Source organism: Poecilia formosa, unplaced genomic scaffold (assembly GCF_000485575.1).
Source record: "Poecilia formosa unplaced genomic scaffold, Poecilia_formosa-5.1.2 Scaffold113, whole genome shotgun sequence".
NCBI classification, from domain to species: Eukaryota; Metazoa; Chordata; class Actinopteri; order Cyprinodontiformes; family Poeciliidae; genus Poecilia; species Poecilia formosa.
In genome coordinates this window covers 980,083-1,006,972 of record NW_006800052.1, presented here as the reverse complement: position 1 = coordinate 1,006,972, position 26,890 = coordinate 980,083, and the positions used below count along the sequence as shown (strand labels likewise).

General features: G+C 39.5%; 1 protein-coding gene and 1 pseudogene across 2 annotated transcripts; one reads left to right on the top strand and one right to left on the bottom strand.

Annotated features, from left to right (window-relative positions):
• Positions 1-756: 756 nt before the first annotated feature.
• On the bottom strand, positions 757-14,009 carry LOC103143610 (coiled-coil domain-containing protein 81). Of its 2 annotated transcripts, XM_016675427.1 has the most exons (16): positions 13,480-14,009; positions 13,283-13,344; positions 13,064-13,217; positions 10,951-11,135; positions 10,783-10,857; positions 10,536-10,707; positions 7,814-7,919; positions 6,310-6,388; positions 4,778-4,924; positions 3,577-3,672; positions 2,453-2,622; positions 2,284-2,362; positions 1,923-2,033; positions 1,706-1,815; positions 1,495-1,620; positions 757-1,182 (listed from the first exon to the last, which is right to left on the bottom strand). In XM_016675427.1, the coding sequence occupies exons 1-16, from the start codon at positions 13,553-13,555 to the stop codon at positions 1,044-1,046; spliced, it is 1,887 nt and encodes a 628-aa protein (XP_016530913.1). In that variant the 5' UTR covers positions 13,556-14,009; the 3' UTR covers positions 757-1,043. The 2 variants fall into 2 exon arrangements, with proteins under 2 accessions (XP_016530913.1, XP_016530912.1); XM_016675426.1 differs by having other exon boundaries at positions 10,536-10,857.
• Positions 14,010-15,742: 1,733 nt separating this feature from the next.
• The window catches only part of LOC103143552 (interleukin-1 receptor-like 1), a 12,215-nt pseudogene continuing 1,067 nt past the window's right edge, over positions 15,743-26,890 (top strand).

Below are 26,890 nucleotides of genomic sequence, written 5' to 3'. Positions count from 1 at the left end.
GCTGGGGGCCCTCAGTAATTAGTTACCACTAAAGTAAAACTCTAATAGTACGTGAACCCAATGTAAGGGGCATAATGTAATAATATGTAATAATATATAATAAGAATGATGTAATGTTTGTATTTATATATTTAAAAAAAGCATATCCTGAAGTGAAACAGAATGGCATATGAAGCTGGTGAGTTTGGGGGGAAAAAAATGTCTTTTCTTGCTGTTTTTATCTGTAATCTGTTATTTCATCGTGTTTTTCACTGCCATGTACAAAGCCTGGACATGTAGCGCAAACACAATGGTTTTGTTGAGATATTGTAAAGGCCCAGTTGTCTTTTTTTTGTTTGTTTGTTTTGCCATTTTCCATATTTTAAGTCAAAAGAAAAATCCCCACGCTTTGTAGGATGGAAAGTGATCTTCCACACTGGGTTTCTGCAGGCTCACTTCTGTGAGCCTGCAGAAACTCGCAGGTGGTCCCAGGAGATTTAAAAGTATTTAGAAAAGCTTTCAAGTAGAATAAATACTGCAAAGCAGGTGGGTGTTGCACTCATTCACAGTAAATGCAGCAGAAAATATGCAGTAATCCTGTTCAAGTTGCAGCTGGTTAGATTAGGGGATACTGAGGGATACTGTTTTTCAAGAATTTCCTAAGTACCAATTAGGCTTCATTTAAACTGCAGTATAAGTAAGGGTCTTTCCATACCACTTTAAATCTTTCTAACTGCAAGTCGCCTGTTTTGAACAGATTCTCTCTGAGAAGGCTTGCTTCTTTAATTTAATGATAATAAATGCACAGCGTTGAAATGAAGCTCACAATCGTCAAATCCTATTTCAAACTTATTCTGTAGAAACACTTATGGATCTCTGAAAAAAGCTTCCAGAGTCTAAAACGGCTAAAAAAAACAACAACAAAAAAACAAATAACACACACAGAGCATATACAAATCGCGCATTATAATTGTGAAAGAGTGATCAAGAATAGTTAAAATGGTGCATACTGCACTGGGCTGCAATGCAGCAACGACATGTTCAATTTGTAACGTCGTTCTGCTTCAGATCATAAACTGTGAACCTGAAAGGTAACGGGAGTCCTTCCATATGTTGGTTTCTCCGCAGTTGGTGGTCCTCCTTTTACACCTCCAGCAGCGTTGGCTTTCTTCGAGCTTGTCTACCAGGAGTTTTCCAGGAGACCTGTAATCAGGGAGGCATGGAAGGCAGAGAAGGGGAACATGTTTGGAAACGAATTAAATTATATTTTGAAAGAAAAAAAAAAAAGATATGGAAAAGTGATTTACAATCCTTCCGCGGATGATGAAGAATCTAAGCTCAGGAATCACCTGCATCCTCCCTTTCATTTCCTATGGTTTTATTGTGCGCTGTTGAATACCCATCTAGTTTATTGCTTTGTTTCCACAAATTTCAGTAAAAGACATTAAATTGAGGGGCCCAGATTCATATTTCTATCTGCTTCAGGATGTTTCTGGGTGTCTTTCAACAACACACCTAAGGAAGCGCCTCTCCTCATCCTCTTGCTTGTGTTTGAGCTCGACACTTCGACTCCAGTCGTCCTCCAGCGATTTTCGGACGGCACGCTTCTTTTCAAATTGATTGGTGGCGTCCCGCATTAACCTGTCCAGAGGGTGGGGGAGCACATTTTAGGTGCACACGTTTTTTCCCTCGCACGTCTTTCTGGGATCAGATTTTATGCCCTCACTCTGTTTTAGTGTGTTTTAGCATTTCCTTTTCTGTTTCCAGCTGTAGTTGACGATTCTGCATCTCCTCCCTCTTTCTCTGAGTGGCAACGCCGAAATTCGCCTGAAAGAGCTGCAAGAGTACAAAACACAGGTCTAAAAGAACAGTTCTGATGAAAACCCAGGCCCTTAAGAAAATAATCAATAGTTAAAAATAAAAAAAATCAAAAGGTAGGAAACCTTTTGTGCTCTCTTTCGGCTCTCTGCCCTCCTAATTGCTGTTTCACATCGAGTTAGTCTTGGTTTGTCAGGCGGACACTCAGAACATGATGTGAACATCTTGTCCTCCACCTAAAAGGGAATCAACACGAAACATTTTGGTTGCAAATGCTTCATAAATTTATGTTGAGCTATGTTTGAGGAGGTTGTGGATGAACATTGGTAAAGCGCATTAAAAAAATGACATTCACCCATAATGTCAACTATTGACCTCGATTTACTTGCTATTATCACTTCCAGAAATGGGAAGGGCACAAAGATAAGTCTTTCCAAGTAAATGAAAGAATTATTAATAGTTGGACATGGTTCTGTGTTTCCTAGCCTGAGTGTCCAGAGCCTTCCTGTAATGCTTGGTTTTCTCCAGTTTCTTCTGGAGCTGCTGAGCCCTCTGCAAAGCTATCCTGAAATTAAAACATATGGACACATACATACACACACAGGTTGCAAAACACATAAAATCCAGATATCTGACTTGCTGCTCAGTAACTCACTCTTGTATCAGCTGCATCTGGTCAAGTCGCTCTGTAAGAAGGCGGTACTGCTGGTCCTGAGCCACGAGTTGCTGCCTCCTTTCCATCTGGCTCCGTAGATCACTCCTGTAACGATGCTGCCGTATCCTCTTTGGGGGAGTGACTGGTCGAGCCGGGAAGACGAATGATCTCTAAGAACAACCCGGAGGAGACACGGCAATAAAAAAAAACTTAAAAAAAAACCTCATATTTTCCTTAAGTTAGTCTTGTGCAAATTCTTCTGACGTGAACAAGAAATATCTGTTGTGTGTTAGCAAAGAACACCGACGCATTTGCGATGGCATGGAATGAGAACTTCCTGCACTGCAGATCCTCCAGCGAAAAGTCAGTATTCAGTACCAGTAAGACCAGTTCGTCTGTTAACCGTTAAAGCTCACGTGTGATCAGTTAAAGTGGTCCAACAGAGAGACATGCAGTGGAAAAATGTCTGCATTCCTCTCATCAGTGGGCAGAATTTTTGGTAATGTCTGATTTTGACCATTTTTTTATCGGTGAGAATGAGGCAAAACATTACAACAAATAAATTCATTTCATGCCAAGCAGTCTGGAGGAGTCTGTGACTCGGACATGAAGTTCACTTAAGTTTCCAAGCAAAGACTTGAAAGAGCTTCATTTCAAGCACAGAACCTGGAGGAGCTCAACAACTATAGCATGTGAGGATGAGTCATGGATCAGACATATAAACTGGAATAAATCAGATAAATATAACTTGAACCAGAGACATTAAAAGGTCTTCAGAGGTCAGTGAACTACAGGAAAGTTGCTGTGCTTACTTATGTTTTCTGGCAACTTTACCACAGTTCTTTCAGAAGTGCCCAAGCTTCCTGCTAAAACAAACTGAACCGATTCCAGTGAAGTAAAACTGCTTTCTATCGTGGTCAAAACATTAAACTGACGCATGTGACAAGGAGCAACCACAATCAGTGGCCGAGCTGCAATTAGACGAGCAATCAAAAACACTTTAACGCCCAAAAACCGACTCACTGATGCAAACCGCGCTTCTACATGTTGCCAGTAACCACAGTTGCAATCACACTGTACAATAAAAAGGATGTGTAAAGGTTGTCGGTTTTACTTCTACTCACAGGACAGTCGAAACGGGAGCTCTTCTCCCGCCTTGACATGTGCAAGTTGAACTCAGCTACCTTCTTTGCCTGCTCATGCTGCTCAGTTAGTTTTGCCTAAAGACAAACACACTTTCAATAAACATGTTGACAATCATTATTAGCATTTTTTTTCCAGTTTTACATAAATCAGCGTAATTAAACATACTCTTTTGGATATAGAAATGTAATTTGTTGTAGTGGTTGTTTCATTTTACACAGAGGTCATCTTACCAATACTGGGATTGTTCTAGTTTTGAGATGCGCATTAGTTCTGGGCACATTTGAAATGGGTGCAATAATGTTGATGGTCATTCATCCCCATACTGGTATTATATGGCTAACAAAGTGCTTTGTCCTTCACAGAAATGGGGAACCTACACATTTAATTTCAGCAGAGCTTGTGACGACAAACTCTTTGGCGTAACAAAGAGTTTGTGGCTATTGTTGTGGGGAGCAGATCTCATCTACGCTGGAAAAATGAGGAAAGGTGACATCAATAAATCACACAACACGTGCTGCTTTGTTCAGCTGCGTCTCAGCCAATGGAGAGCACTTAAGTAAATAATGATAATACATTTTTATCTACAGAGTATCCTTTTTTAATTAGTAAACAGAGATCTGTGAGTGAGGTTCATTTCCTCTAATTCAGTGTTTGGTCCATGGCTGGAGTTACCCTCATTTCTGACCTTTCGTTGGAATTCCTTTGTTTCTGGAATCGGAAAAGGTCATTATTGGCAGAGAAACTTTTCTGGCGAATTACCACCACAGGATCCAGCAGCTTCTATGTGTCCTTTTCTGGATGAACCAGTCCTCTGTTTCCTGGTCATTTCTTTTTGTGTTTATTGACCCTGGACTCTATCTGGGAACCCCTGTCATCAGTCAGAAACTCCCTAAGTTTGCTGGCAAAGTTTGCTTTTCCATTAAACAACTCACCCTGATATGTGGAGAGGATTTTCCAGAAAGGACTTCAAAAATATTAAAAGGAATGAGGTTATCAAGATGAATGACGGTTGTTTTCCAACTAAAGGAAGACATTTTAGGAAACTTAGGGGATTTTTTTTTGGTCATATTCACATTTTTTCAGACTTGCACAGCACACTTTCACCTCACCTGTAGCCTTTTGTAATTAAACTCTAAATACAAATAAACTGATGTGTTCCGGATGTACACTGGCACACACCAGCTCTTGCTCCATCTCCTGCTCATCTCTCAGCTGTTCTTTAAGCAGTAACAGGTTTCCGTGAGCTTTCTCCTCTGCGTCTCGTCGCTCCCGTCTGTTCTCTGGAACATTCCTCAGAGCCCGCTGTGTGCACAAGTGGCAAAGCTCCTACGGAGAAAGTTGGAAAGTTAGGTTTCTTTCCAACTTGCTCTGTGCTCTGCGGCACAGAGCAACAGTAGCTGTGTTCTTAGCCTGCCGAGCATTGTGCCAAGAAAGTCCAACAGGACTTGAGCCTCTCAGTCGGCGTACCCTACATTACTTAATATGTTGGGTGTGTGAGACACAATGAGTCCACAGTTGGTTGCTTCAGTGGAATCTTGTCAGAATGATCCAACAAAAGAAAACCAGCCCAACAGTAAGTATACAAATTAACTCATCATCACTATTGTTTCCATTTGGTCAGGTCATAACTTAGAGAAAAAGGGACAATGGTGACAAATGAGTTACAGTAGCAGTCATGTTGTCATGCTAAACGATGCTTGGTATTTCCCATAGATCAACTTTAGATGGTACGTGATGTTTAGGGCTGTCTGAACGATTCAATCAATCTCACAACCAAAGCTTTCCTGACAATGACGGAAGATTTGGAGAAAAAAAAAACAAAAAAAACCTGCTGACAGTCATACAGTGTGAACCCTGCTCTTAGTGACACTTGGTCACCAGCTTAAGTCACAGCTACTCCAGTCATTCTATGTAATATTTATTTGACTCTGCTTTGTATTAGGAGTGGCTATAACATGTCAAGAATTTGAAGAATTTTGAATGTTTTACAGAGCAAGAAATGTTCCCTGCTCAAACCACCACATTCAGCGAATCGCAGAGCCCACGTTCTCCTCCTGACCTCTAATCTCTATAAAAAACGTCAACATGGCCACAAGCAGCAGATCCCAGTGGTGGGGGAGGGCTGCCCTGTAATGCTGAAGCATTAGCAGCTTGGAAATTACAGTTACAGGGAGGAGCAAAGTCCACCCGGGCGTTTAGCGCAGCTGAACGGTTGCCACGGGAAATTAAAGGATTTGTTAAACATGCCTGAAAGAATCAAAGTAACACTCCAGGTACGTTTTTGATGAGAGAATAACATTATTGCATGATGTAAAGCTCAAAAAGTTGATTTTATATAATATTGACCCTTTAAATATTTGTGTAAATTTAGGGATGCACATATGCTGTTGGAGGAGTTTTCTTGTTGTGAGGAAGTTGTTCTTTCTAATTGTCACAACATGCTCACTATCACTGCTGCTATGGTGAGCGTCATTTGGGAGATGACTTCTCACCAAGAGGAACTATAAAGTGAACTTAGCCTCAGTAAATTAAAACTATGATTAAAGTGGAATACACTCACGACTGTAGGTTTTAAATATAGCAATGCAGATCCTAATTAAGTAATGAGTCAGCAGTGTTGCATTACCAATTGCATCAATGGAAAAAGTAGTGGTATCCATGACTAATCAATGACGATACAGAAAGAAAAAAGAAAAACTGCAAAAACTTACCCTTTCAGCAGGGATCTGACCAGAGCTGCTGACATTTTTGAGATGCTGGACCAGTTTGGGAGATTCTCCATGTAGCACACTGGGAACAGTGGGAATGAGAGTAGAAGCAGACTGCTGCACACATCAGAAAGACCAATATGATGAAATAAAAGAAAAGACAAAGAGATGCTCATCCTTAACGCATTTCTATCAATAGCACGAAACACATTAAAGAGGGTCTTAGGGTGTTGCGTCCCTTCTTGGATGTGGGATTGTCAGAATTTGAGTTGGTTGTGTTTTGACGGTGTAGCCGGAGTGGGTGGTGGTTCTCCCTGGGCTGCTGTTGCAGTGAAAGTGATGTATGTTTGGAGATTTAAGAGTGCGGTTGGAGCCTTTAGCCCACCTCCTGTCAGGAAATGTTTGGCAGGTGAGTTGATCTCATACTAGTGATTGCTGGGGGGTCCAGTGTGGTTGCAGGGTAGGGTGACCAAGCGGTGTATTTCTACAGATGACAATAGGACCAAAGGGAGAAGGCAGAGGAGCTCTTTTTTTTTCACAGTTTATCTGTGTCATGTTATACTGTCATCATGACACAGTGACAGTTTTAAGAAATATGTAAAACACCCAATTTTGTAATAGTTTACTGCTCCATCCACATAGTGACACTTTATAGTCACTATAAAGTGACTAAAAAGTTGCTTCCGGGACGGAGCTCCATCCCCATGGCGGCAGTAGGTCCACCAAGGCGTTTTGCACAGCTGAATGGTTGCCACGGGAGAATAAAGTTTTTCTTAAACATGCATGAAAGATTCAAGGCAACACTCCAGGTATTTTTATTTTTTATTTTTTGGTGAGGGAATAACATCCTAACACTGCGACAGACTGGCGACCTGTCCAGAATGTACCCCGCCTCTCGCCCGGAACGTTAGCTGGAGATAGGCACCAGCACCCCTCCCAACCCCACTGAGGGACAAGGGTGTTCAGAAAATGGATGGATGGATAACATCCTAACATGATGTAAAGCCCCAAAAAAGTCAATTTTACACAAGACTTCAAGGTTTGAAAGTGCTTCATGTTTTCTCAGGTGAACCATGGAGAGGTTCGGTGTTTGCTTACAGTACACATGCGCTTCAAATTGTGTTTCTTTCCTGAAACGCATGAAAAGGCCGAGCGTGATTCAGAGAGTTCTCTGGATTTACTTTCAGACATTCGTAGATGAACTCGCTGTTCTTGTGTAAACATTTGTTCCAAACGTTGCTTTTATGTACCATTTGCATTATAAAGGCTTCAGGCGTGCTTGTCCAAGCAGAAGCCTGAAGTGAAAGGAGGTGCGAACAGAGGAGAATCTGTCCGCTCTACATCATTTATGGCGTCTGGAGCTGTTAAAGAGGCAGTGACATTAATCCGAGACCCCCATGAAGTTCTCAGCTCTCCCTGATTAACCTGCTTATTCAGAGCGCTGAAAACTGAGCCGCCATATGAAGTCTCTCTGTGTGTGTTTTCATCCACGTACTGTGTCGGCTACCTGCTTGTGGGCACCGCGGGGGGGATTGGATTCAGTTCCTCAGTCAGGCCAACAGCTTTCATCTGCAGTGACTGATTGAATTTAGACTCTCTTTGTTGGGGAACCTCTGCAAAGAAAGAAACACAACACTCTGAGTGGCTTCACTGCTTTAGGGCTCCGCTAACTATCTTGGTTTCACGATGGAAGCTATTAATTATGTTGTTGTAAAGACTGAATCTAAGCCACGACGTGGGAACATGTTGGGGAACATTTACAAGTTGTGGACTGAAGCTAAACTCAGAGTCATCACACAGATGCTTCCAGGACATAATTGTTGCATTCTCTGAACCATAAGCATCATAAGCAACTTTAAAAAAAATAACGTCTTTTTTGATGAAAGTATGCTTAAGATTGAATTTTAAAATCTCTAGAAGAGTGAAAAGTCACAGAACGGGACTTGCTCAGGGTCCAGTGTGAAGTTTCCAGTCACTGGTGGTTTGAGGAGACATTCAATCCTCTGTGTTTTATCGAGTCCGAACTCAATTCGGCAAGAAGAAGCCCTGATCAAGTGAGTGCATGTATCCAACTGTGACACACTTTTCCATATACATTTTTGTATTCAAATGTATTTTTGATAGTCTGATGTACTATGTAAATATTCAATGAAATTGGATTTTAGGGTTTCTTTAACCGTAAGCTATGAACTTTAAAATTACAACTTCAAATATACCCCTTATTATTTATCATTTCTTAAACTGAATTACTGAAATGTTTTATATGATAATCTAATTGATTTTACATGTATCTATTGGTCGTATTGAAATACAGCTGAATCCTTCATCATAATCAGCTTGAGGTTCTCACTGAGAACTAAAAAAAATGCTGTTCTGATTGTAATCCAGATTACTAAAGAAAAACTATGACAGACTACCAGCTTCCCTGAAATCTCAAGTGATGTCACTGCCAGTTAAACAAATGTATCAGGAAATTGAAGCAAGGGAACAGGCGAGTCTATGACCAAAGGGCAGATGAAGATAAGACCATGAACTGTTGATTTTACCGCCTATCTGGAGCGAACTGGTTAATAAATGACATTACAAAAGACAGATCTCTTAAACCACCAGGAAGCCGTATTTGCTATTCCTTTTGAACTTCAAATTCAACAGCACTCTCTCATCCTCACCGTGTGGATCAAGCCTCTTTAAACTGTTTGAGGAAAGTTGAGAGGAAGGAAAAGAGTGGAGCAGAAAAAAATTGCACCACATGCACTGTTTTGATGGAGTTGTGCTGAAAGTAGCTCTGGGTTCCCACACGTACACTTTTCATTTCAAAGTTATATTCTCTTTTAGGATGCGTTCACACCAGCTCCGTTCAGTTCGCTTTAATCAAGCTCATAGTTTGTTTCACTTCAAAGTCTATGACTCTTGGACTTGTGGAATAAGGACGGCTCCGGCATTCCTCTCTGTTGAAGTTTTTCCTGGTTTCAGGATCTAGATTTCTAATCTGCTGAATGTCCAGTTCGCCCCAAAACCCAAATGGTGTCCAGCGTCGCTTCTTCTTCTCCTCCAGATCTCCTCTGAACTAAAACACGGTTTTTAATTTTGATTCAATGAAAATCTGAAAATACAGGAATTCAAACGTTTTCTTTTTGTGAGCTTTGATATCTTTAGCGTGTAATAAAAAAAAATGGACACAGTTCAAGAACCACATTGTATTATTTGGTTTTGATATTGAATCTGGTGCAGTCAACAATTTAAAAGGCAAATGTCAATATTATTTTTACAGGATTGAAATGTTCAGTAAAGTTCAGCAAGTTTCTCGGACCGGGTTTCCAGGGGGGGACGCTGAAGGGAGAGGCGGACAATCCGGCAGTGTTCAACATTCCAGTTATTAGAGGAGCCGAGAATCTGGGAGGAGGTTTGTCGCTCCACTGATCTGAGCCTGGATGGTGCTCGTAGAACAGACCGTTCTCTTGTTTTTCCTCCGATATCGTCGACAGCTGGTGGATTTATTGGAGGTTGGACAGGCAGGTGAGCAGCTGATAGTCAAGTGTGAATTCAAGCAGAGCAGGAGCGCAGCACGGGGAGCATCCAGGAGAACAAGCTCTGCTTCGAACAAAGAGACCCAGGAGGAGACCACAAGCCATGACTTGATCTGTCAGGAAGAAGATGAGCGGCTTTCCGAGTAGAGAAACAAGCTGGTGCCAGGATGAGTCAAGCGTAACGTAGGGGTAAAAAAAAGAAAATGGTGTTTGATTATGTCTTGGTGGGAGTGAGATCTGGTGATCAGGCTGAGCTGGTTCATCTATAAGCACCTCCCCGATGAGGCTGATGGGTAGCAGCTGCGAGTGACAACCCCACACACACACATACGTCCAGCTCAGCCTGAATTTAGAGACCAAGGAGGTGGAGCAATTGTTAATTTTTAATTCCTAAGCACGTGAGCCTTTAGTTTGTTCATCAAAAACAAAACAAAATGCATAAAAAAATTCAAACTTAATGTGTAAATTCAGAAATGAAAGACAAAGCAGGTCAAATGAATTTAGATCAATGTGAAAATCCCATTGAACCACATTCAATGTTAGACTTTTTACCTTTTAGTAATTGAAGGAAATGAAACTAAATTAAATGTTTCTTTTTTTTTATTATTACTTTTCCAGACCTTAAATATTAGAAAAGTAGATTCCTTAATTTTCCAGATGTGTCAACACTGCATAGGAACTTTCAGCAAAGATCCCCTTCACCTTTTTTGCTCCTCTGGTCCCCAGATGGCAAAACGTTTCCGCCATCTTTGCCGATTCCTTTGTTATCTGTCTGAAGAGAGACAATAGCTGGGAGGGAGACGCGGCAGGCAGTCTGTGGCCTTTGAAGCTCAGTGACTTCACCAGATGACAAGGAGCTGCTGCTCCCAGCTCTCTGCAGGGACAAAAGTACAATTAATCTGCATGTATATCTCTGTGGACTCATTACTAATTGTAAATGTAATGATACCATGCTGGAATCTTTTAGCGTCTGACGTGTCTCACTGATTGTATTAATGAAATCCCTGCTGAACTTCATCTGAACCTTTCAGATATGCAGAGAAAGAACACATTTGGTACAGCTGCTGTATCAACCCGCACAAGTGAAACAGAAACCTGGCCGGAGCAGACTGGTCACCTTGTTGTTCCTGAAGGACAGAACTCCAATTCCCTTCAAAGGGAGGAATATGTGCCTCTCCGATGCCAAGGCTCGGTGCAGCGCCGCCAGAGTTTCTCTAACGCAGCCCTCCACGACGTCTCGACTGTAGGGCGTCTGCTGCAACACGGCTGCGAAGTTCAGAGGCACTACAGGCACGTGTGCTGCTGGAGCGGACAATACACGGGTCGTCTTGCTTTTGTATTTACCGTGTAACTTAATAAATACAATACAAAAAAAACTCATCCAACTGAAACATATTCACTGTCATTTGTCTTCACTGTTTCTCATTTACATACTTTTAAACCCCCCTATTACTTCAAATCAAGGTAAGACTGTATCGTTTATCAAATCATCAGACGATTTTCAGTGGAAGTGGTCAATAAAATTACAATCTGTTTTGAAAAAGCAAAGGTTTGACTTAAGAAAGGTTTCGACTCTAAGAGACTATGTTGTCAGACAGTGGAGATAAATGTCAGCGTTGTTCTAGCCTGGTAAAAAAAAAAAAAGAAACAGCCCCCTTATTCAGCGCTTTACTTCGTATAAGTGTATGGATGTTCAGATATTGAGAAACGGTGGACCTGATTTAACCCAATCAATCATATCACGTTTGGCTGTGATGTGTGTGACATGAGCATGAAGATGGCTACACTATGAAGCTGACTGGAAGTCGTGTGCACTGCAAACAACCTCATGGGGAGTAGGAGCCCACAACGTCTTTGCTATCTCTGCCAGCAATAAAATGTCTTAAAAATTTGTCTTCCTCCGTCTTTTATTGCTCAATACTTGGGAGCATGGCCAGCATGGACTGAATGGCTTCGCTCACTTCTTCTGTTGTCTTTGCCAAACTACCATCGTGGGCAAACCTCAATTTTGAAACAGCACAGAAACTTGACATCGTTGTTCAAAACTCCTCCTTCTCTTTGCCGATTGGCCAGAATGAAATGCATCTTGAGAAATCAAGCTCAATGGGGCGAATCCCTGACATAGCACTGGAGGGAGATGAGAATCGAGCGGAATGGTGTAGGAAGGCAATGGCCATAGTAATGGCTAGTATTCTTCTAACAGTGTTGTAAGAACTAGCTACAGCTGGCTTAGAAACTAATTAAGGACTTCCAAAAAGTTTGATCCGTTTCAGCAAAACTCGACTCCCTTAAATCTCTGCGTCATTTCCTAAAAAGCTTGGGAGATCAGATCAAATCGCATCCTGGGAGATATCCAGTTTCTTTGTCCTCATAATGATAAGACTTCTTTTTTTATTTCGTTCTCTATTTTAGGGGGTTTTCCAAACTGTAACACAGCTGTGTTTTGTTGACATATTTGCAGATAAGCACAGCTTCCCAGAAGAGGGTAGAACTGGTAAACGAAAGTTTAGCTAATATGATGCAGAATCAAAGATTGTCAGCTTTTATCAGTCTGTACAGTGCTGGGAAAACGGAATGGGTCCCTTTCACAGATTCCTTTGCTTTTTTTTGTCACATTTGAATGCTTTGTATCATCACACAAATTTCAACATCAGACAAAGGTAACCTTATGAAAAACAAGCAGTTTTCAAATGATTTCATCCATGAAAGGAAAACAACAACCAGGTCTGATGAGCGCCATACCAGGAAAAAAAAACAACAAAAAATCATTTTAAAAAGTAACATGAAACAAGCTACAGTTATAGAGAGAACCTAGCAAAACTAATGGCACCAGGGTTATTACTTTTTCACAGAAAAATTTGGTTGAGACTTTCTTGAAATTACATAAATCACATGATTTATTTTGTGTTTGGTCTTTTCTTTGTCCAACATTAACATTTCTCTGAATGATGCCAACATTAATATGAAAGCAACAACAGAACAAAGTTGTAAGGAAGAACATAATTTCTCACAGTACTGTAAACAGATACTCGTGTAGAGTTACTGCAGATTAATTATTGCTCTTGAGCAATATCTCCCAGCTCCAGTTATCCTGAATGTCGAGGTTTTCGGCTGGCCAACTTCTCAGGGCTACTGATCCAATAGAGGGAAAACTAAGCAAAAGACACGCTATGCCAAAATATATTAGATTTTTAATTGTGCCTTAGTTTTTTCTTTGCACATTTGCTCACCTTTGGCCAACCACCTGACCTGGTGTAGCCCTAAAGACTGGGATAGTTTGCCTGCCAAAATGAAGATGGGATGATGGAAATTAGAGAACCTGTGTCCTGTGTTGAAATTCTGCAGAGAAAATGTGAAGGTCCCCAATCCTGATAGGTTGACCCCCTGTTGAAGATAGATAGATAGATAGATAGATAGATAGATAGATAGATAGATAGAGAGAGACATACCTTCTGCAAGTTCATCTGACGGCGTATATAGAATGATATTTCTGTCCATATACATTCAACATCTGGAGTGAAAAAAACAAAAACAAAATAGTCGTCATATATCCTCGCTTTTCTGTACAAACTGCGCCGAGCAACCTAAACTATGAAAGCTGGTAGAAAATGAATAACCACGTAGCGTTATTGGAAGAAAAATATACCGTTTTTCGACAAATGCAACAGACCCCGCAACATCCGCTTGTCTCCTTCGGACGCCAGCAGCAGAATGTTGCTCATCTCAGCATCTCATCAAGCCTCGGACCTGGAGAAGCTTCAGAAAGACATGTGCATTTTGAAGACGACAGGCGCCGAGACGCACCTGGAGGATAGAGTTGCACGAGCCATGCAAAGAAAAGAAAATCAAAGATCGGACTCTTGATTTCTGTTGTCGTTACAGTAAACCGCAACTTAAGCCTAAATTGAAACCTACAATGTCCAGGAACATGCGTCATATTTTTACTTTTATTTGTTTATTGAATAGGCAGACTGATTGTCGTGGGGGAATGGTTATATTAATGATAAATAGCGTGTGGCGTACACATTTAAAGAAGCAAAAGCAAAAGCGTAGAGGACATTCAATCAGTTGTGGACTGCCTGACAACTTCAAGTAGCTGACACAGACCAAGGAGAAGGGGGAGGATTTCTAGGAAAAAGTCACTTCACGCATCAAATTCATTCACACGTCGCAGTCAATCCAGATCACTATGGAGGTGAACGTTCTACTGACACTCCTTCTTCTATTCCTGACAGGTAATGTAATTTTTATTCTTTACACTATTTGTTGACCTGTGTTGCATGTATTACTACGTATGATGTATTTTAAATGTCAAGTACTCTGGTCAACACCTGCTGTTAGGAATGTGTTATATAATTTTCTTTGTTTTTTCACAAATAAAATTAACTATCTGTAATCTATTTGTTATGTCTAGTAAAATGTAAACAATTATGGAGCCAGTATTGTTCATACCGCGATAATAAATTTTTGTTACTTGAAACTGATAATCTGTGGAGGAAGCAACAGATTAGGACGGTGGCAAGGTGGGGGGGAAGGGTCTTTCAACCTCAAAGCCTTGAGGCTCATTGTAAAAGATAAGGATCCCAATGTCCTCATGCTGAGCAACAAGCCTGTTCATGCGTTTAAATGTCGTGAGAATTAAACAAGCAACAACAAAAGCTTCACCAAATTGTCAGCATGAAAATTGCCCCACCCGAAGATTAACTAATTTGAGCTCTGCAATGTCTAAATTGTGTTTACTTAAAAGTCAGGCAAAAAAGAAAAAGTTCTGCACTGAAGCAGTGCCAAAATTCCTTTTAGTCAAAAAGTAACAAGACTTGTTTTCACGTTAATGGAAAATATGACCCTGAAACTATGCGATGTCTAGTGTTGTCATGTGCTTGTGATTCACTATGGAGGCTCCATGTAAATATTTTCTTTAAGTTGTTTTTATCTTCAATAGAAACCGTTTAATGAGACAGCGCACTTATCACTGCACTATCAGAACCACATAAAAACTTTCCTCTTCTGTTTTTGAGTTTGTCTCTGAACCACTAATTGATTACAGGCTGCAGCTGCTGAAGAGTGTGCCGTTTTCATACTGATTTATTTTGCCTACATCCAAATCCAACCAATAAATCAGCTAAAATCTGACTCTCTGTTGCAGGAGTATTTTCACTGAGACTTAAAACGGTTTACACCAGGGCAGGGGAGATGGTGGTGCTGCACTGCCCTCAGAAAAATGATCCTAACACAAATGTTCTGTGGACCAATCAGACGAGACAGGAGATGAATCTGACCAGCATCATGTCACCACAATCAGCTGATTTGAATCAGATGGACGTGCTTCTACACGGACACAGCCTTGTGATACTCAGAGCCTCTTTGAGCCATCAGGGAAATTACTCGTGCTCAGTTAGGTAAGACCCTCAAAATTACATTTCTATCTGAATACCAGCATACATCATCAATTACGTGTGGGGTGAATTACAGAAATAAGGGCTGGCTCAGTGTGTCATCTGGATGCCTGATCAGATTAACCCGGGAAGTTAAATCCTTACGTCTTCTTCAAGCTTACACGTCTGCTGGGTAGGACCTCTGTTCTGAAAGAGTCCTGAAATAGGTGTCACGCATTGTTCAGCTCAGATCGGAGTCAAGGCAGCCTCTACATTTGTCTTGTGGAACATTGTGTTCAACAATATGAGTTGTTGATGAAACCTGTCAGTGGTTTCAGTAGTATCTGTTGAGTTGCTATATCTGAACATAAAAGCCTGTTATTAAGCCTGGAAACATAATATCTACATATTTAGGTTCACTTTCAGTTTAAGACTCATTTATCATCTGAACATGCAATTCAAAAATGTTTTTGACCCCTCTTCACAAAGTCATTTTAAAGCATAATCGAGTAACTATGTTACCTCCANACGTTCTACTGACACTCCTTCTTCTATTCCTGACAGGTAATGTAATTTTTATTCTTTACACTATTTGTTGACCTGTGTTGCATGTATTACTACGTATGATGTATTTTAAATGTCAAGTACTCTGGTCAACACCTGCTGTTAGGAATGTGTTATATAATTTTCTTTGTTTTTTCACAAATAAAATTAACTATCTGTAATCTATTTGTTATGTCTAGTAAAATGTAAACAATTATGGAGCCAGTATTGTTCATACCGCGATAATAAATTTTTGTTACTTGAAACTGATAATCTGTGGAGGAAGCAACAGATTAGGACGGTGGCAAGGTGGGGGGGAAGGGTCTTTCAACCTCAAAGCCTTGAGGCTCATTGTAAAAGATAAGGATCCCAATGTCCTCATGCTGAGCAACAAGCCTGTTCATGCGTTTAAATGTCGTGAGAATTAAACAAGCAACAACAAAAGCTTCACCAAATTGTCAGCATGAAAATTGCCCCACCCGAAGATTAACTAATTTGAGCTCTGCAATGTCTAAATTGTGTTTACTTAAAAGTCAGGCAAAAAAGAAAAAGTTCTGCACTGAAGCAGTGCCAAAATTCCTTTTAGTCAAAAAGTAACAAGACTTGTTTTCACGTTAATGGAAAATATGACCCTGAAACTATGCGATGTCTAGTGTTGTCATGTGCTTGTGATTCACTATGGAGGCTCCATGTAAATATTTTCTTTAAGTTGTTTTTATCTTCAATAGAAACCGTTTAATGAGACAGCGCACTTATCACTACACTATCAGAACCACATAAAAACTTTCCTCTTCTGTTTTTGAGTTTGTCTCTGAACCGCTAATTGATTACAGGCTGCAGCTGCTGAAGAGTGTGCCGTTTTCATACTGATTTATTTTGCCTACATCCAAATCCAACCAATAAATCAGCTAAAATCTGACTCTCTGTTGCAGGAGTATTTTCACTGAGACTTAAAACGGTTTACACCAGGGCAGGAGAGATGGTGGTGCTGCACTGCCCTCAGAAAAATGATCCTAACACAAATGTTCTGTGGACCAATCAGACGAGACAGGAGATGAATCTGACCAGCATCATGTCACCACAATCAGCTGATTTGAATCAGATGAACGTGCTTCTACATGGACACAGCCTTGTGATACTCAGAGCCTCTTTGAGCCATCAGGGAAATTACTCGTGCTCAGTTAGGTAAGATCCTCAAAATTACATTTCTATCTGAATACCAGCATACATCATCAATTAAGTGTGGGGTGAATTGCAGAAATAAGGGCTGGCTCAGTGTGTCATCTGGATGCCTGATCAGATTAACCCGGGAAGTTAAATCCTTACGTCTTCTTCAAGCTTACACGTCTGCTGGGTAGGACCTCTGTTCTGAAAGAGTCCTGAAATAGGTGTCACGCATTGTTCAGCTCAGATCGGAGTCAAGGCAGCCTCTACATTTGTCTTGTGGAACATTGTGTTCAACAATATGAGTTGTTGATGAAACCTGTCAGTGGTTTCAGTAGTATCTGTTGAGTTGCTATATCTGAACATAAAAGCCTGTTATTAAGCCTGGAAACATAATATCTACATATTTAGGTTCACTTTCAGTTTAAGACTCATTTATCATCTGAACATGCAATTCAAAACTGTTTTTGACCCCTCTTCACAAAGTCATTTTAAAGCATAATCGAGTAACTATGTTACCTCCAATAGTTGGGGGGGAGGGGGGGATAATAAAAGCGCTATATCTATCAAATATGACTCAAAGGAAGTTTTACTTCTGGATCTAAAGCCTTGAAAATGGGTCTCTGTCACTTTAAAACAGTCTGAAACTCCTCCTTCAGGAAGTCCTCACAGCATCATTCCTCTAGTAACTTTTTACAATTTTTGTTAGCGTTGCTCTGAGAAGTAGCTCATACAACGAGCTCAGCAGATGCACAGTTCCACCAGGTGTTTGCTAATTGCTACTGACTAGTCTGAAGGAGCTGAGTGTTGGAGTCCCGGGGGAGAGCTGGTCTGTGAGGTGGAAGCTTGGAAACTGCAACTTTGAGGAGGAGCTGTGCCTCGAAGGCAGTGCTAGGTCCAATCAGACGTTTTACACAGGTGAATGGTTGCCATGGGAGATTAAAGGATTTCTCAAACGTCCATGAAAGAATCAAGCTACGTTTTAGACAAGGATAACATGACATATAGCTCTAAAAAGTTGATTTTTTTACACAATGCTGCCCTGCTAAGTCTTAATGGACTATATTTTTAACAGTCAGTAAATCTGTATTGTTTGCATTGGGATGAACTTGTGGCTTTTTATTCTTTTTAAATCTGCAACCTGGTATGTTTTTCAGACAAAATATTCTTATTTATAATTGTTATCTTTTTTTAATGGAAGAAGCTTGTTAATTAGTCTGTATTGCACTGTTTATTGTTTTTATATTGATGTACCCTAAGGGACTACAGGTAAAAACTAGCCTTTATGGCAAACTCTGGCATATCATGTGATGTGCATTGTCCCTTTAGAAATAAATAATCATCAACAAGTGTTCATGCTGCACTTGAAAACACAGAGAAAAAAGGCTGAATAAATTAAACAATCTCTTAAGAACCCCAATAAAATATGTTTTTTAGAGATTTTTTTATACATCAGCCATTCTTGTTTTAATTACAGATGCTAAGTAAAAGCTCTCTTGTCATATTGCTTAATGTTTTGACAGGAACGCCAGCAGAAAGTTCTGGTTCAGCCTGACTGTGTACGAACCCCAGTCCACAGAGTATGAAGAGAGGAATCGGTATTCCACAACATGCTACACACAAGAGTCCTGCACACTGTATTGTCCTACAGCGAACATCCCCACTCGTGATACTCCGAATATCACAGACAGAGGAATCACGTGGCACAAGGTATTTGAAAGCAGAGGAAGCACTGGTGTGGATAGTGTCAGCCTGTGAAGGCTGCATGATTTTCTTTCCGTTTCTTTTGAAAACTTTGTTTCAAGGTATTACAATGTGGCGATATCTTTCTACATTTAAAGATTCACTGCTTCTGAACATATCTTCCATCTGGCAGGAGGGCGAGACGGTGTCGACGCCACACGACTTCCCGAGTGCAGTGGAAAGAGACGGTGGCATCTACAAGTGCATCAGATCTTTCTTGTACAATGGTCAAATTTACAATATGAGCTTCTCAGTAATGCTGGAAATCCAGAAAAGTGGTAGGAAAACGCACTTTGATGTATATTTCTGCTCTTTATATTTTAAACTATTTTAAACATAAACTTTTTTTTTTTTTGGTATACAGAGTATGGGAAACCCGAGATCATCTCACCACAGCAAAATGATGTGTTCCACATAGACTTAGGTGAGTTCTTGTCTGGTTTCATTCTAAGGCTGTGTCTTAAAGTTGAATCAATAATTTATGTTTTGTTTTTTTTTTCAACTCTATTTATAGGATCAACATTAGTGATAGAATGTAAAGCTGTTGCGTACTCCGACTATGACGTGGTGTTTTGGCTAAGTGAGAATTCATTTGTCGATACGGATGAGAGCCTACCTGTTTTCTACAATTTTTCAAGGTAAAAATTTTTTGACATACTGTCTGACCAAACTTGTAAAAAAAAAAAAAGCACAATACAGTCTGTATTTCACTCAGATCTAGTAGAGCTAATACGTTTGCTTCTTTCCTTTCCATTCTGTTTTGCTCCTTTTAGAACCAAATATATAGATGAAGTAAATATGACAGCCTCGTTAGTCTTCAAAGACGTGTCAGAGGAGGATCTGTTGAAGAAATACACGTGTAAACTGGAGTCTGACCACCAGCAGTCAAGCTTTATCACCATCTCTCTGGCTGAAAAAAGTACACCAGGTGCATATTTACAAGTTGAGATTAATCTTTAATAAAGCACCATTAAACTGAAGTCATAATCTGCTGATTTATAACGTAACTTATTTTAATTACTACATATTATGTTCAATTTTCCTACAGCTCATCGGGTGTCTCTCTTCCCAGTCCTCTGCACTTTGGCAGTCATTGCTGTGGTTCTGATCATGGTGTTGTTACTGGCGTGCCATGTAAAAAGGTCCAAATATTCCAGTTGCAGTGCATAAGAGCATCTGTGGAGCTCCGGATCAGTTAATCATAGCTTTGACAAAGTTAGGTTAACATGTTTAGCACCAAGACAATGCCCTGGTGATGCTGCGACTATCAGTTTCTAAAGACTAAAGTCTAAAGGAGTTCATGTTTTCAAGTATATGCTTCTACCTCACACTGCAACCAGATTATACTGCGCATTTATCAGTGTTTTTTTAATGCTCGGCTTCCCCCTAGTGGAGATGAGTTGTAAGCGCAAGTTTAATTTGACACATTCGAATCACACAGATGATCAATTAAGCAAAAATAGGCTACGTAGTGTATTAAACATTCTTCCACTGGCTTCACAGCTAATATTCTGCTAAGATAGAAAAAACAAACCCACCAGCGTAACTCTGCTTTGTCACAAGTACAGTGGGAAGCAATAAAAGGAAAAAAAGACATCAAAACTCATTTCATAAAAGCGTAAGAACTTGATATATATCAATCAAATCAGTCAAATTTTATTTGTGCAACACATTTCAGCAACGAGACATTTCCAAGTGCTTTACATGATAAAAACATAAAAATAAAAAGTCATAAACACACCGTCAACAACTGAAATGTTACATTTAGTCAAGTGCCATAGTTACGTTTTTCATTGATTATGTTTGAAAAGCAACTCCAAACAGGTGGGTTTTTAGCCTAGATTTAAAGGTACTCAGTGATATAATCACATAAAAATATACAGTGACATAACATTTAATCAGTAAAGGTGTAGTCTGATTTTTATCAGACAGCTGACTGACATTGTTTTCTTGTTTTGTACATTGTGTATTGTGCTTTTTTATTACACTCATGACATAAAAGTTGACTTCTTATTGTCTTGTCTGAAGATCTACAGATGTTTCATTAGCAACTGACTGTTTTAATAAAAGTATTTGCGAATATTTAAGGATTTCATGATTTATTGTTTTACTTTTTTAATTGAATCAACTAACATAGCTACTCCGAGAGGAATGACAGATTGTAGCAAGCATAAATGAGAGTGTCTTATTATTAATGCCACAAAAAGCAGAGATCATTTCTCTACTCTGAATCAGCTCAGAATGCTCTACTTTTTCAACCTGCAACAACCAGTGTCAGCCAGCAGGGGGTGGTAGAACGTCTTCAGCACTGAACATGAGCTTGGATTAATTTGAAATGAACGGAACAGAATTACTTAAATTTACTAAGAATTCAGCATTTAATAAAGCTAATAAGTTCTTAATGAGTTTAAATATAATTAAACTGGCATACATGGATTCATTCATCCATCCAACCATTTTTCCTTGTTTTATGTTTTGATTTGAAATAAAACCCGATTATGTCTTGCTTTGGTTACCTACAGTAAAGGGGAGGATTCCCTCTGGGCTAAGCAGTACCACTGCGCTATGCTTATATATTTTTAGCAGACCAGCAACACTTATTTTAGTGCTGTTGATGTCATGTCATGTGTGCCATCTTATCCGACACTAAGAAGAGAGATTATGAAGCTGACCGCATAAGTAGCACATGACTTCAGAACAGTATCATTTCTCTGCCCAGCAAATGAACTGAAAAGAATTGGGGGAAACCTCGTCAGTGATTGAGGGAATTTTTTATTGATACAACACATGAAGGCCAAACATCAATAAAGACTCAGGCGAAGGAAACTATTGCACAACGTCAATGTGGTTTTGGAAAAACTTTGTCAGCATTCTGGAAAAAAAACAAAAAAAAAAAACAATGATAATGATTAGCAAAGCAGTTTTGTTTTAAGTGTGAGATGGTTAAAGTATTTTAGAAGTAACCTCAACTTCACCCTGAATCTTGGCTTTCAGTCACCCTTCATCAAATCCGAGAAAAGGTGAAAAACATCTGGATTAACCAGCCACCATTTTTTTCCAGTTGACTTGTGTTTTATACGAAGAGATAAACGAAAGTAATAATCAAACAGATTCTAGAAGTTAAGTTGTGGTTAATGCACGTGTCTGCACAGACAGTGGTTGATGCGTCAGCCAACACGGCGGCTTCAGAAATATTTACTAAACGAACAGCACTTTGCATAATGTGTTCATTGTGAGAATATATATATATATTTTATTTTATAAAAGTTTCTCCAACTCCAGACATTAGATTCATAGAGTTTCTCCTTTTTATACAATCAATTAAATAGTCTTTTAGGTCTGGTAATGTTTTTTTTTTCTTTTTTTTTTGTCAGTTTCAAATGTTTCCTGAGCTCATGCATATTAGCTCTTAATTATCGCTTTGTTTTTGTCTCAAGTCTCTTGGGGCTTGAGCTGACAGTAAAACAAACAAACAAACAAACAAACAAACAAACAAAAAACTTGCATTTTAAAATGAAATGTAGGCCTATGTGGAAAAAAAATGGTTTCAATAATCACTGTATCTTTGGTCAGATGCAGAGTGAAGAAAACCCGAGTACAGATTATGCAGCTTCTTTGGAACAGGAGGTAAAAATCACACATGATCTCAAAGAGTTTGTGGAGGACCCTTCACCACAGCTGTGCTGTGGGTGGGTATTTTTCACGGTTACAGCGCAGCTCTTACTTGTCACTGACACAAAAACTCCGATTATATATATATTTTTTATTTTCCAATTACGGTGGAATAAACGGTGGGAGGAGGGACTACCGCGACTCAGTCCACCAGTGTCTTATAGGCGATTAAGACGAAAAGAAAACGAGGGCGGCTTAAGGAATAAGCAACTGTGCAGTGATCTTCCTTAAGTTTCACTTCATCTTCCATCACACGTTGGTAACGTCGAGGAAGTGGCTTTCAGCGCGTCGGGAGAAATTTAGGCTGGAGCCAAACAAACACGACGCTGCTGGAGGCAACCAGGATGATTCCGCTTCTTCTCGTCCTTCTTACGGGTAAGTCCATGGTGATGGTTTCTACACACGCTTGCTTTTGACAGACGCTTTAAAATGATGGTTATGTGCGGAATGACGTCACGCAAAGAGGTCTGAGAGGCTGTAGTAAATATGATTTGATACATTGTTGTGACAATGACCGCAAAATAAATGAAAGTGATTTGTGCACCGCTGCTTGGTTAGATGTGGATTCCTCTTTAATTAAAAGCTTTGATTTATGTGTTTATGTTGTGATCTACATGATAATTAATGATAATTATCCAAAGAAATCTAGTGAGGTAAGGTGGGCCAAAGGTTGCCTAGAGAATTTCATCGTAAGTAATAGATGAGAAATGCTCTTGTGCGATTACACACATCGAGTAAAGCTGCGTAATATCATCAACATGAAAGCAGTAAAAAAAAGACGAAAGTGTCTGAACTTTTTTAAAGAAGGCTGTCGGAAAAAAACAAGCATTGGTGCAAGAAACCTTCCTTCATATTGTACACCGCAAAAAATAAAATAAAATAAAAATAAAAAAAATAAAAAGAATCAGAGAGATTTTCAAAAACTGGAAAATCTTGCATGTAGTTCAGAAGAAATTTATCTAGTTTCACACCCCTGACCCCTCCTAGAAATTGGGATGTGGTTAACTTGTTGCCTTCGGTGTCTTGACAGCTACTGCAGACCATGCGGTTGACACATCTGGCAGCATGGTGCATTATTATCAAAGTTTGCATCGAGCTCAAGTGACTATTTGTAGAAAATTCAGATAGCCTTTTCAACCCTCACCACATGATCACTGAAGACTGACACCTTTTTAATGATTATTTAAGGTTGGACAGAAAGAAAACAGAAATGGGACTCTTTTTTTTTTTAGTCTGATGTTCAAAGTCAGGCTTGGTTAGTCAATTTAACCCACATTTAGACGTCAAGAGACATCTTTTATGTGGCTTTCTTTTCACCTTTTACCTTCCAGACCACTATTTCACGTTGTTTAACCTTTGCCTAGGGGAAATATTATAGTAATTTCTAATCTATACATGATACCATCAGTGCTGTGTGAATGGATTGAGGAGGTGCAGGCCCTTACCCCCTTACACATCCTTTTTGGTGGGCTTAGGACACAGAAACTTAATCCAATCCAAAAGTGAAAAAATTTGATGAAGTGAAGGAAAAATGTAAGCAAACAAACAAAAAAAAGAAACCAAAACCAAAATCCTTGGCTGATCTTTCTTCTTACATCGTACTGTGAAAAAGCCTTATTGCATGTTTTTGTTCTTTTGTTACACTTCAAAGTTTAAAATCATAACCTGGTTTTAATGTCAGATAATGAAAAGCTGAGTTCAATTTAATTTGTTGCATGCAGAGCTGATTACTGCAAGTAATAAAGGCCAAAATCACTGCTGACACATTCGGTTACATCTGGTGTGAAACTAACATTTCAGAGACAGAAGATCAGATAGAGTCCAATATGGCGGTGGTGTGAGGGTCGGAGTCTGCCTTGCTGCCTTGCTGCTTCAAGATCTGCACAATTTGCTGAAATTGATTCTCTCATGTTGATTTCTTACCAGAAAAATAAGTATAAAAAACATTGAAAAAATTACAAGTTGTCTTTTTTCATGTAATATTTGCATCCCGAAATGTGTCTTTATTAGCTGGATTAATGGCAAAAATGTCTGGTTTGTGAAAGGTTGTTTATCCCAAGTCTAGAGGTCAGCAGTGTATGTCCATCAACAAAATATATATATATTTTACAAAGAAATCAACTGATTTAGTCTTGTAAAATTAACAGCAGGAATCGCAATGAGAAAGAGTGTGAACTATTTATTTAAAAAAAGAAAAAAAAAACTAGCATAAAACTTGTTGTTTTGTTTTTGCAGGCATTTGTCCCGTGACGACCAATGAGATCTATGCTAACGCTGGTGACCTGGTGATGCTAAACTGCAGAGAGTCTAAACATAATGGCACCGTAATGCCTTGGAAAATGGAGACAGACCAGAAGATGCAACTCTACGGCAACATGTCAGCGTTTGAGCAGCAGCAGCTTGGTTTGGTTTTTTATCAGCGCAGCCTTGTGATTCTCAGAGCTTCTGCAAACCATCAGGGGAATTACTCATGTGGTCCTCGCGGGTACCACCCGTAAGCTGATGCTCACACTCCATACCTAAGAGTCTCTTTTTAGAAATGTATTTAAAAAGAAATCTAAACTGTACTTTACATGTACATTTTTAAACATAGACCAAGCCGTCTGAATAACGATTTTCATGCTCTGTCCATCTTTCTTTGATGATTTACAGAAATACCAGCAGCCAGATATGGTTCAGACTTACAGTATGCCCAAAGCAGTCCACAGTGTGTACCAGCAGGAACAAGTACCGTACGATATGTCACGCAAAGCAAGCCTGCAAACTGAGTTGTCCTGAAGGAAGCATCCCTAATGTAGGAATCCCCGGTATGAAGAGCATGGAAGACGTGTGGCACAAGGTATTAAAATCAGCAGTGGCTGTGAGCTGATTATATAACATCAATCTGACAAGTTCAAGTGAGATTTTTCTTGCTAATATTGAAATCCAACTATTTAATTGGTTTAAACTGTGGCTCCTTTCTCAGGAGAATGGTGAGCCCTCGGATAATTACTTCCCAAGCGTTGGATTGGAGAAAAGCGGCGTCTACATCTGCAAGAGGTCTTTCTCGTATTCTGGTGAAATATATCAGACTTCCTCTTCAGTGGAACTTGATGTCCTAGCAGGTGTTACAAAAATGCTCTCTTGTTATTTCTTTATGTGTTCATCTAATTAAACTTTTGCCAAAACCTAAAATATACGTTTTTGTGTGCAGTTGAGCATCCTACAAAGTTAGGAATCTATTTACCCAAGAATGGTCAGATTTTTGAAGTAGAACTCGGTGAGTATTTTATTTGTAACATTAAGACACCAAAATACATTCTATGTTTTTCTGTGTTATTATTATGTTTTCATTCTTCTGTTTGTTTTTATTTTTTATTGGAGGCACAAAAAAAGAGATTGTTTGCAAAGCACTCGTAAATTCTTGCCAAAATAGTCCGTATTGGACGAGTGAGGGGGAATTTGTGGACGACTCGGACGTTCACACAGATCCATGGCAAGAACTGAACTTACATTTCATATATATATATACTGCAACTGATGATAAACAGAAATGTCACATATATACAATGCAGTCAGTGATAGCTCACTGACGTCCCTTATGTCCCCTCCTTTCCAGCAATGGAAGTGAAAAGATGCCGAAATGTATGAGTACAACTTTAATTTTCAGAGAGGTGTCACCTGGAAACCTGTCAAAAACTTTTACATGTGTATTTTCAAGTGACAAACTCACCTCCAGGGTCAACATCACCCTCGTAAAAAAAGGTGTGGGAATTTTCAAATGTTCAGTGTTCTCAATTGCCCATTTCACAATTGCAAAATGTGTTTTCTAATAATTTCATCAACTCAATCGCCTCCCTGCAGCTCAGCCTTCGCATGTGATGCTAGCTGTATCCTCTGTCTGCGTTGTGGTGTTGATGGCGGCGATCGTTGTTGTTTACGTGAAGTTTAAAATTGACGTCACCCTTTTCCTACGAGATAAAGTCGGATTTAAAGACTGCCAAAGCAGCACTTCAGGTGAGTCTTGACCAGAAAAAAGCTCATTTGATTTTGTTTGTGATCTTAAGTTTCAAAAAGGAAAATAGCCCCGTAATGCGTTAATTCACTACACTGATTTTGATTGGGCAAGAAGATTAACATTAAACCAGTGATGCAGTTCGTCCATCTAACTTTATTTGGTTGGAGTCCGTTGCCCTGTAAATGATCTTTCTAGTCATCAAATAATTTGGTGATCCAGAACATTTGCTGGATTTTTATTTTTTTTTAATCAGAAAGTATAGTTAACAACATGTCTGAGAAATTATTAGTCGTTCAGTTGCTAAAACCTTGACCACAGAATGTCAACGGCGATGGATAATGTCTCCAAAAGCTTTAAAGACTTAAGAAATGTCAGTCTGCTCTGAGGAGCAACAGAAAGGTTTTTAAGAAGTTTATTTCACATCAGAATGGGTTTTTGAAGGAGGGCGTGGGAGAAGTCAATGGTGTATTTTCTTTGTGTTCAGATGAAAAAAGCTACGATGCGTTTCTGATGTGCTACAAAAGCGTCACTGATGGAGGACTGAGTGAGGAAGACAGAAAATG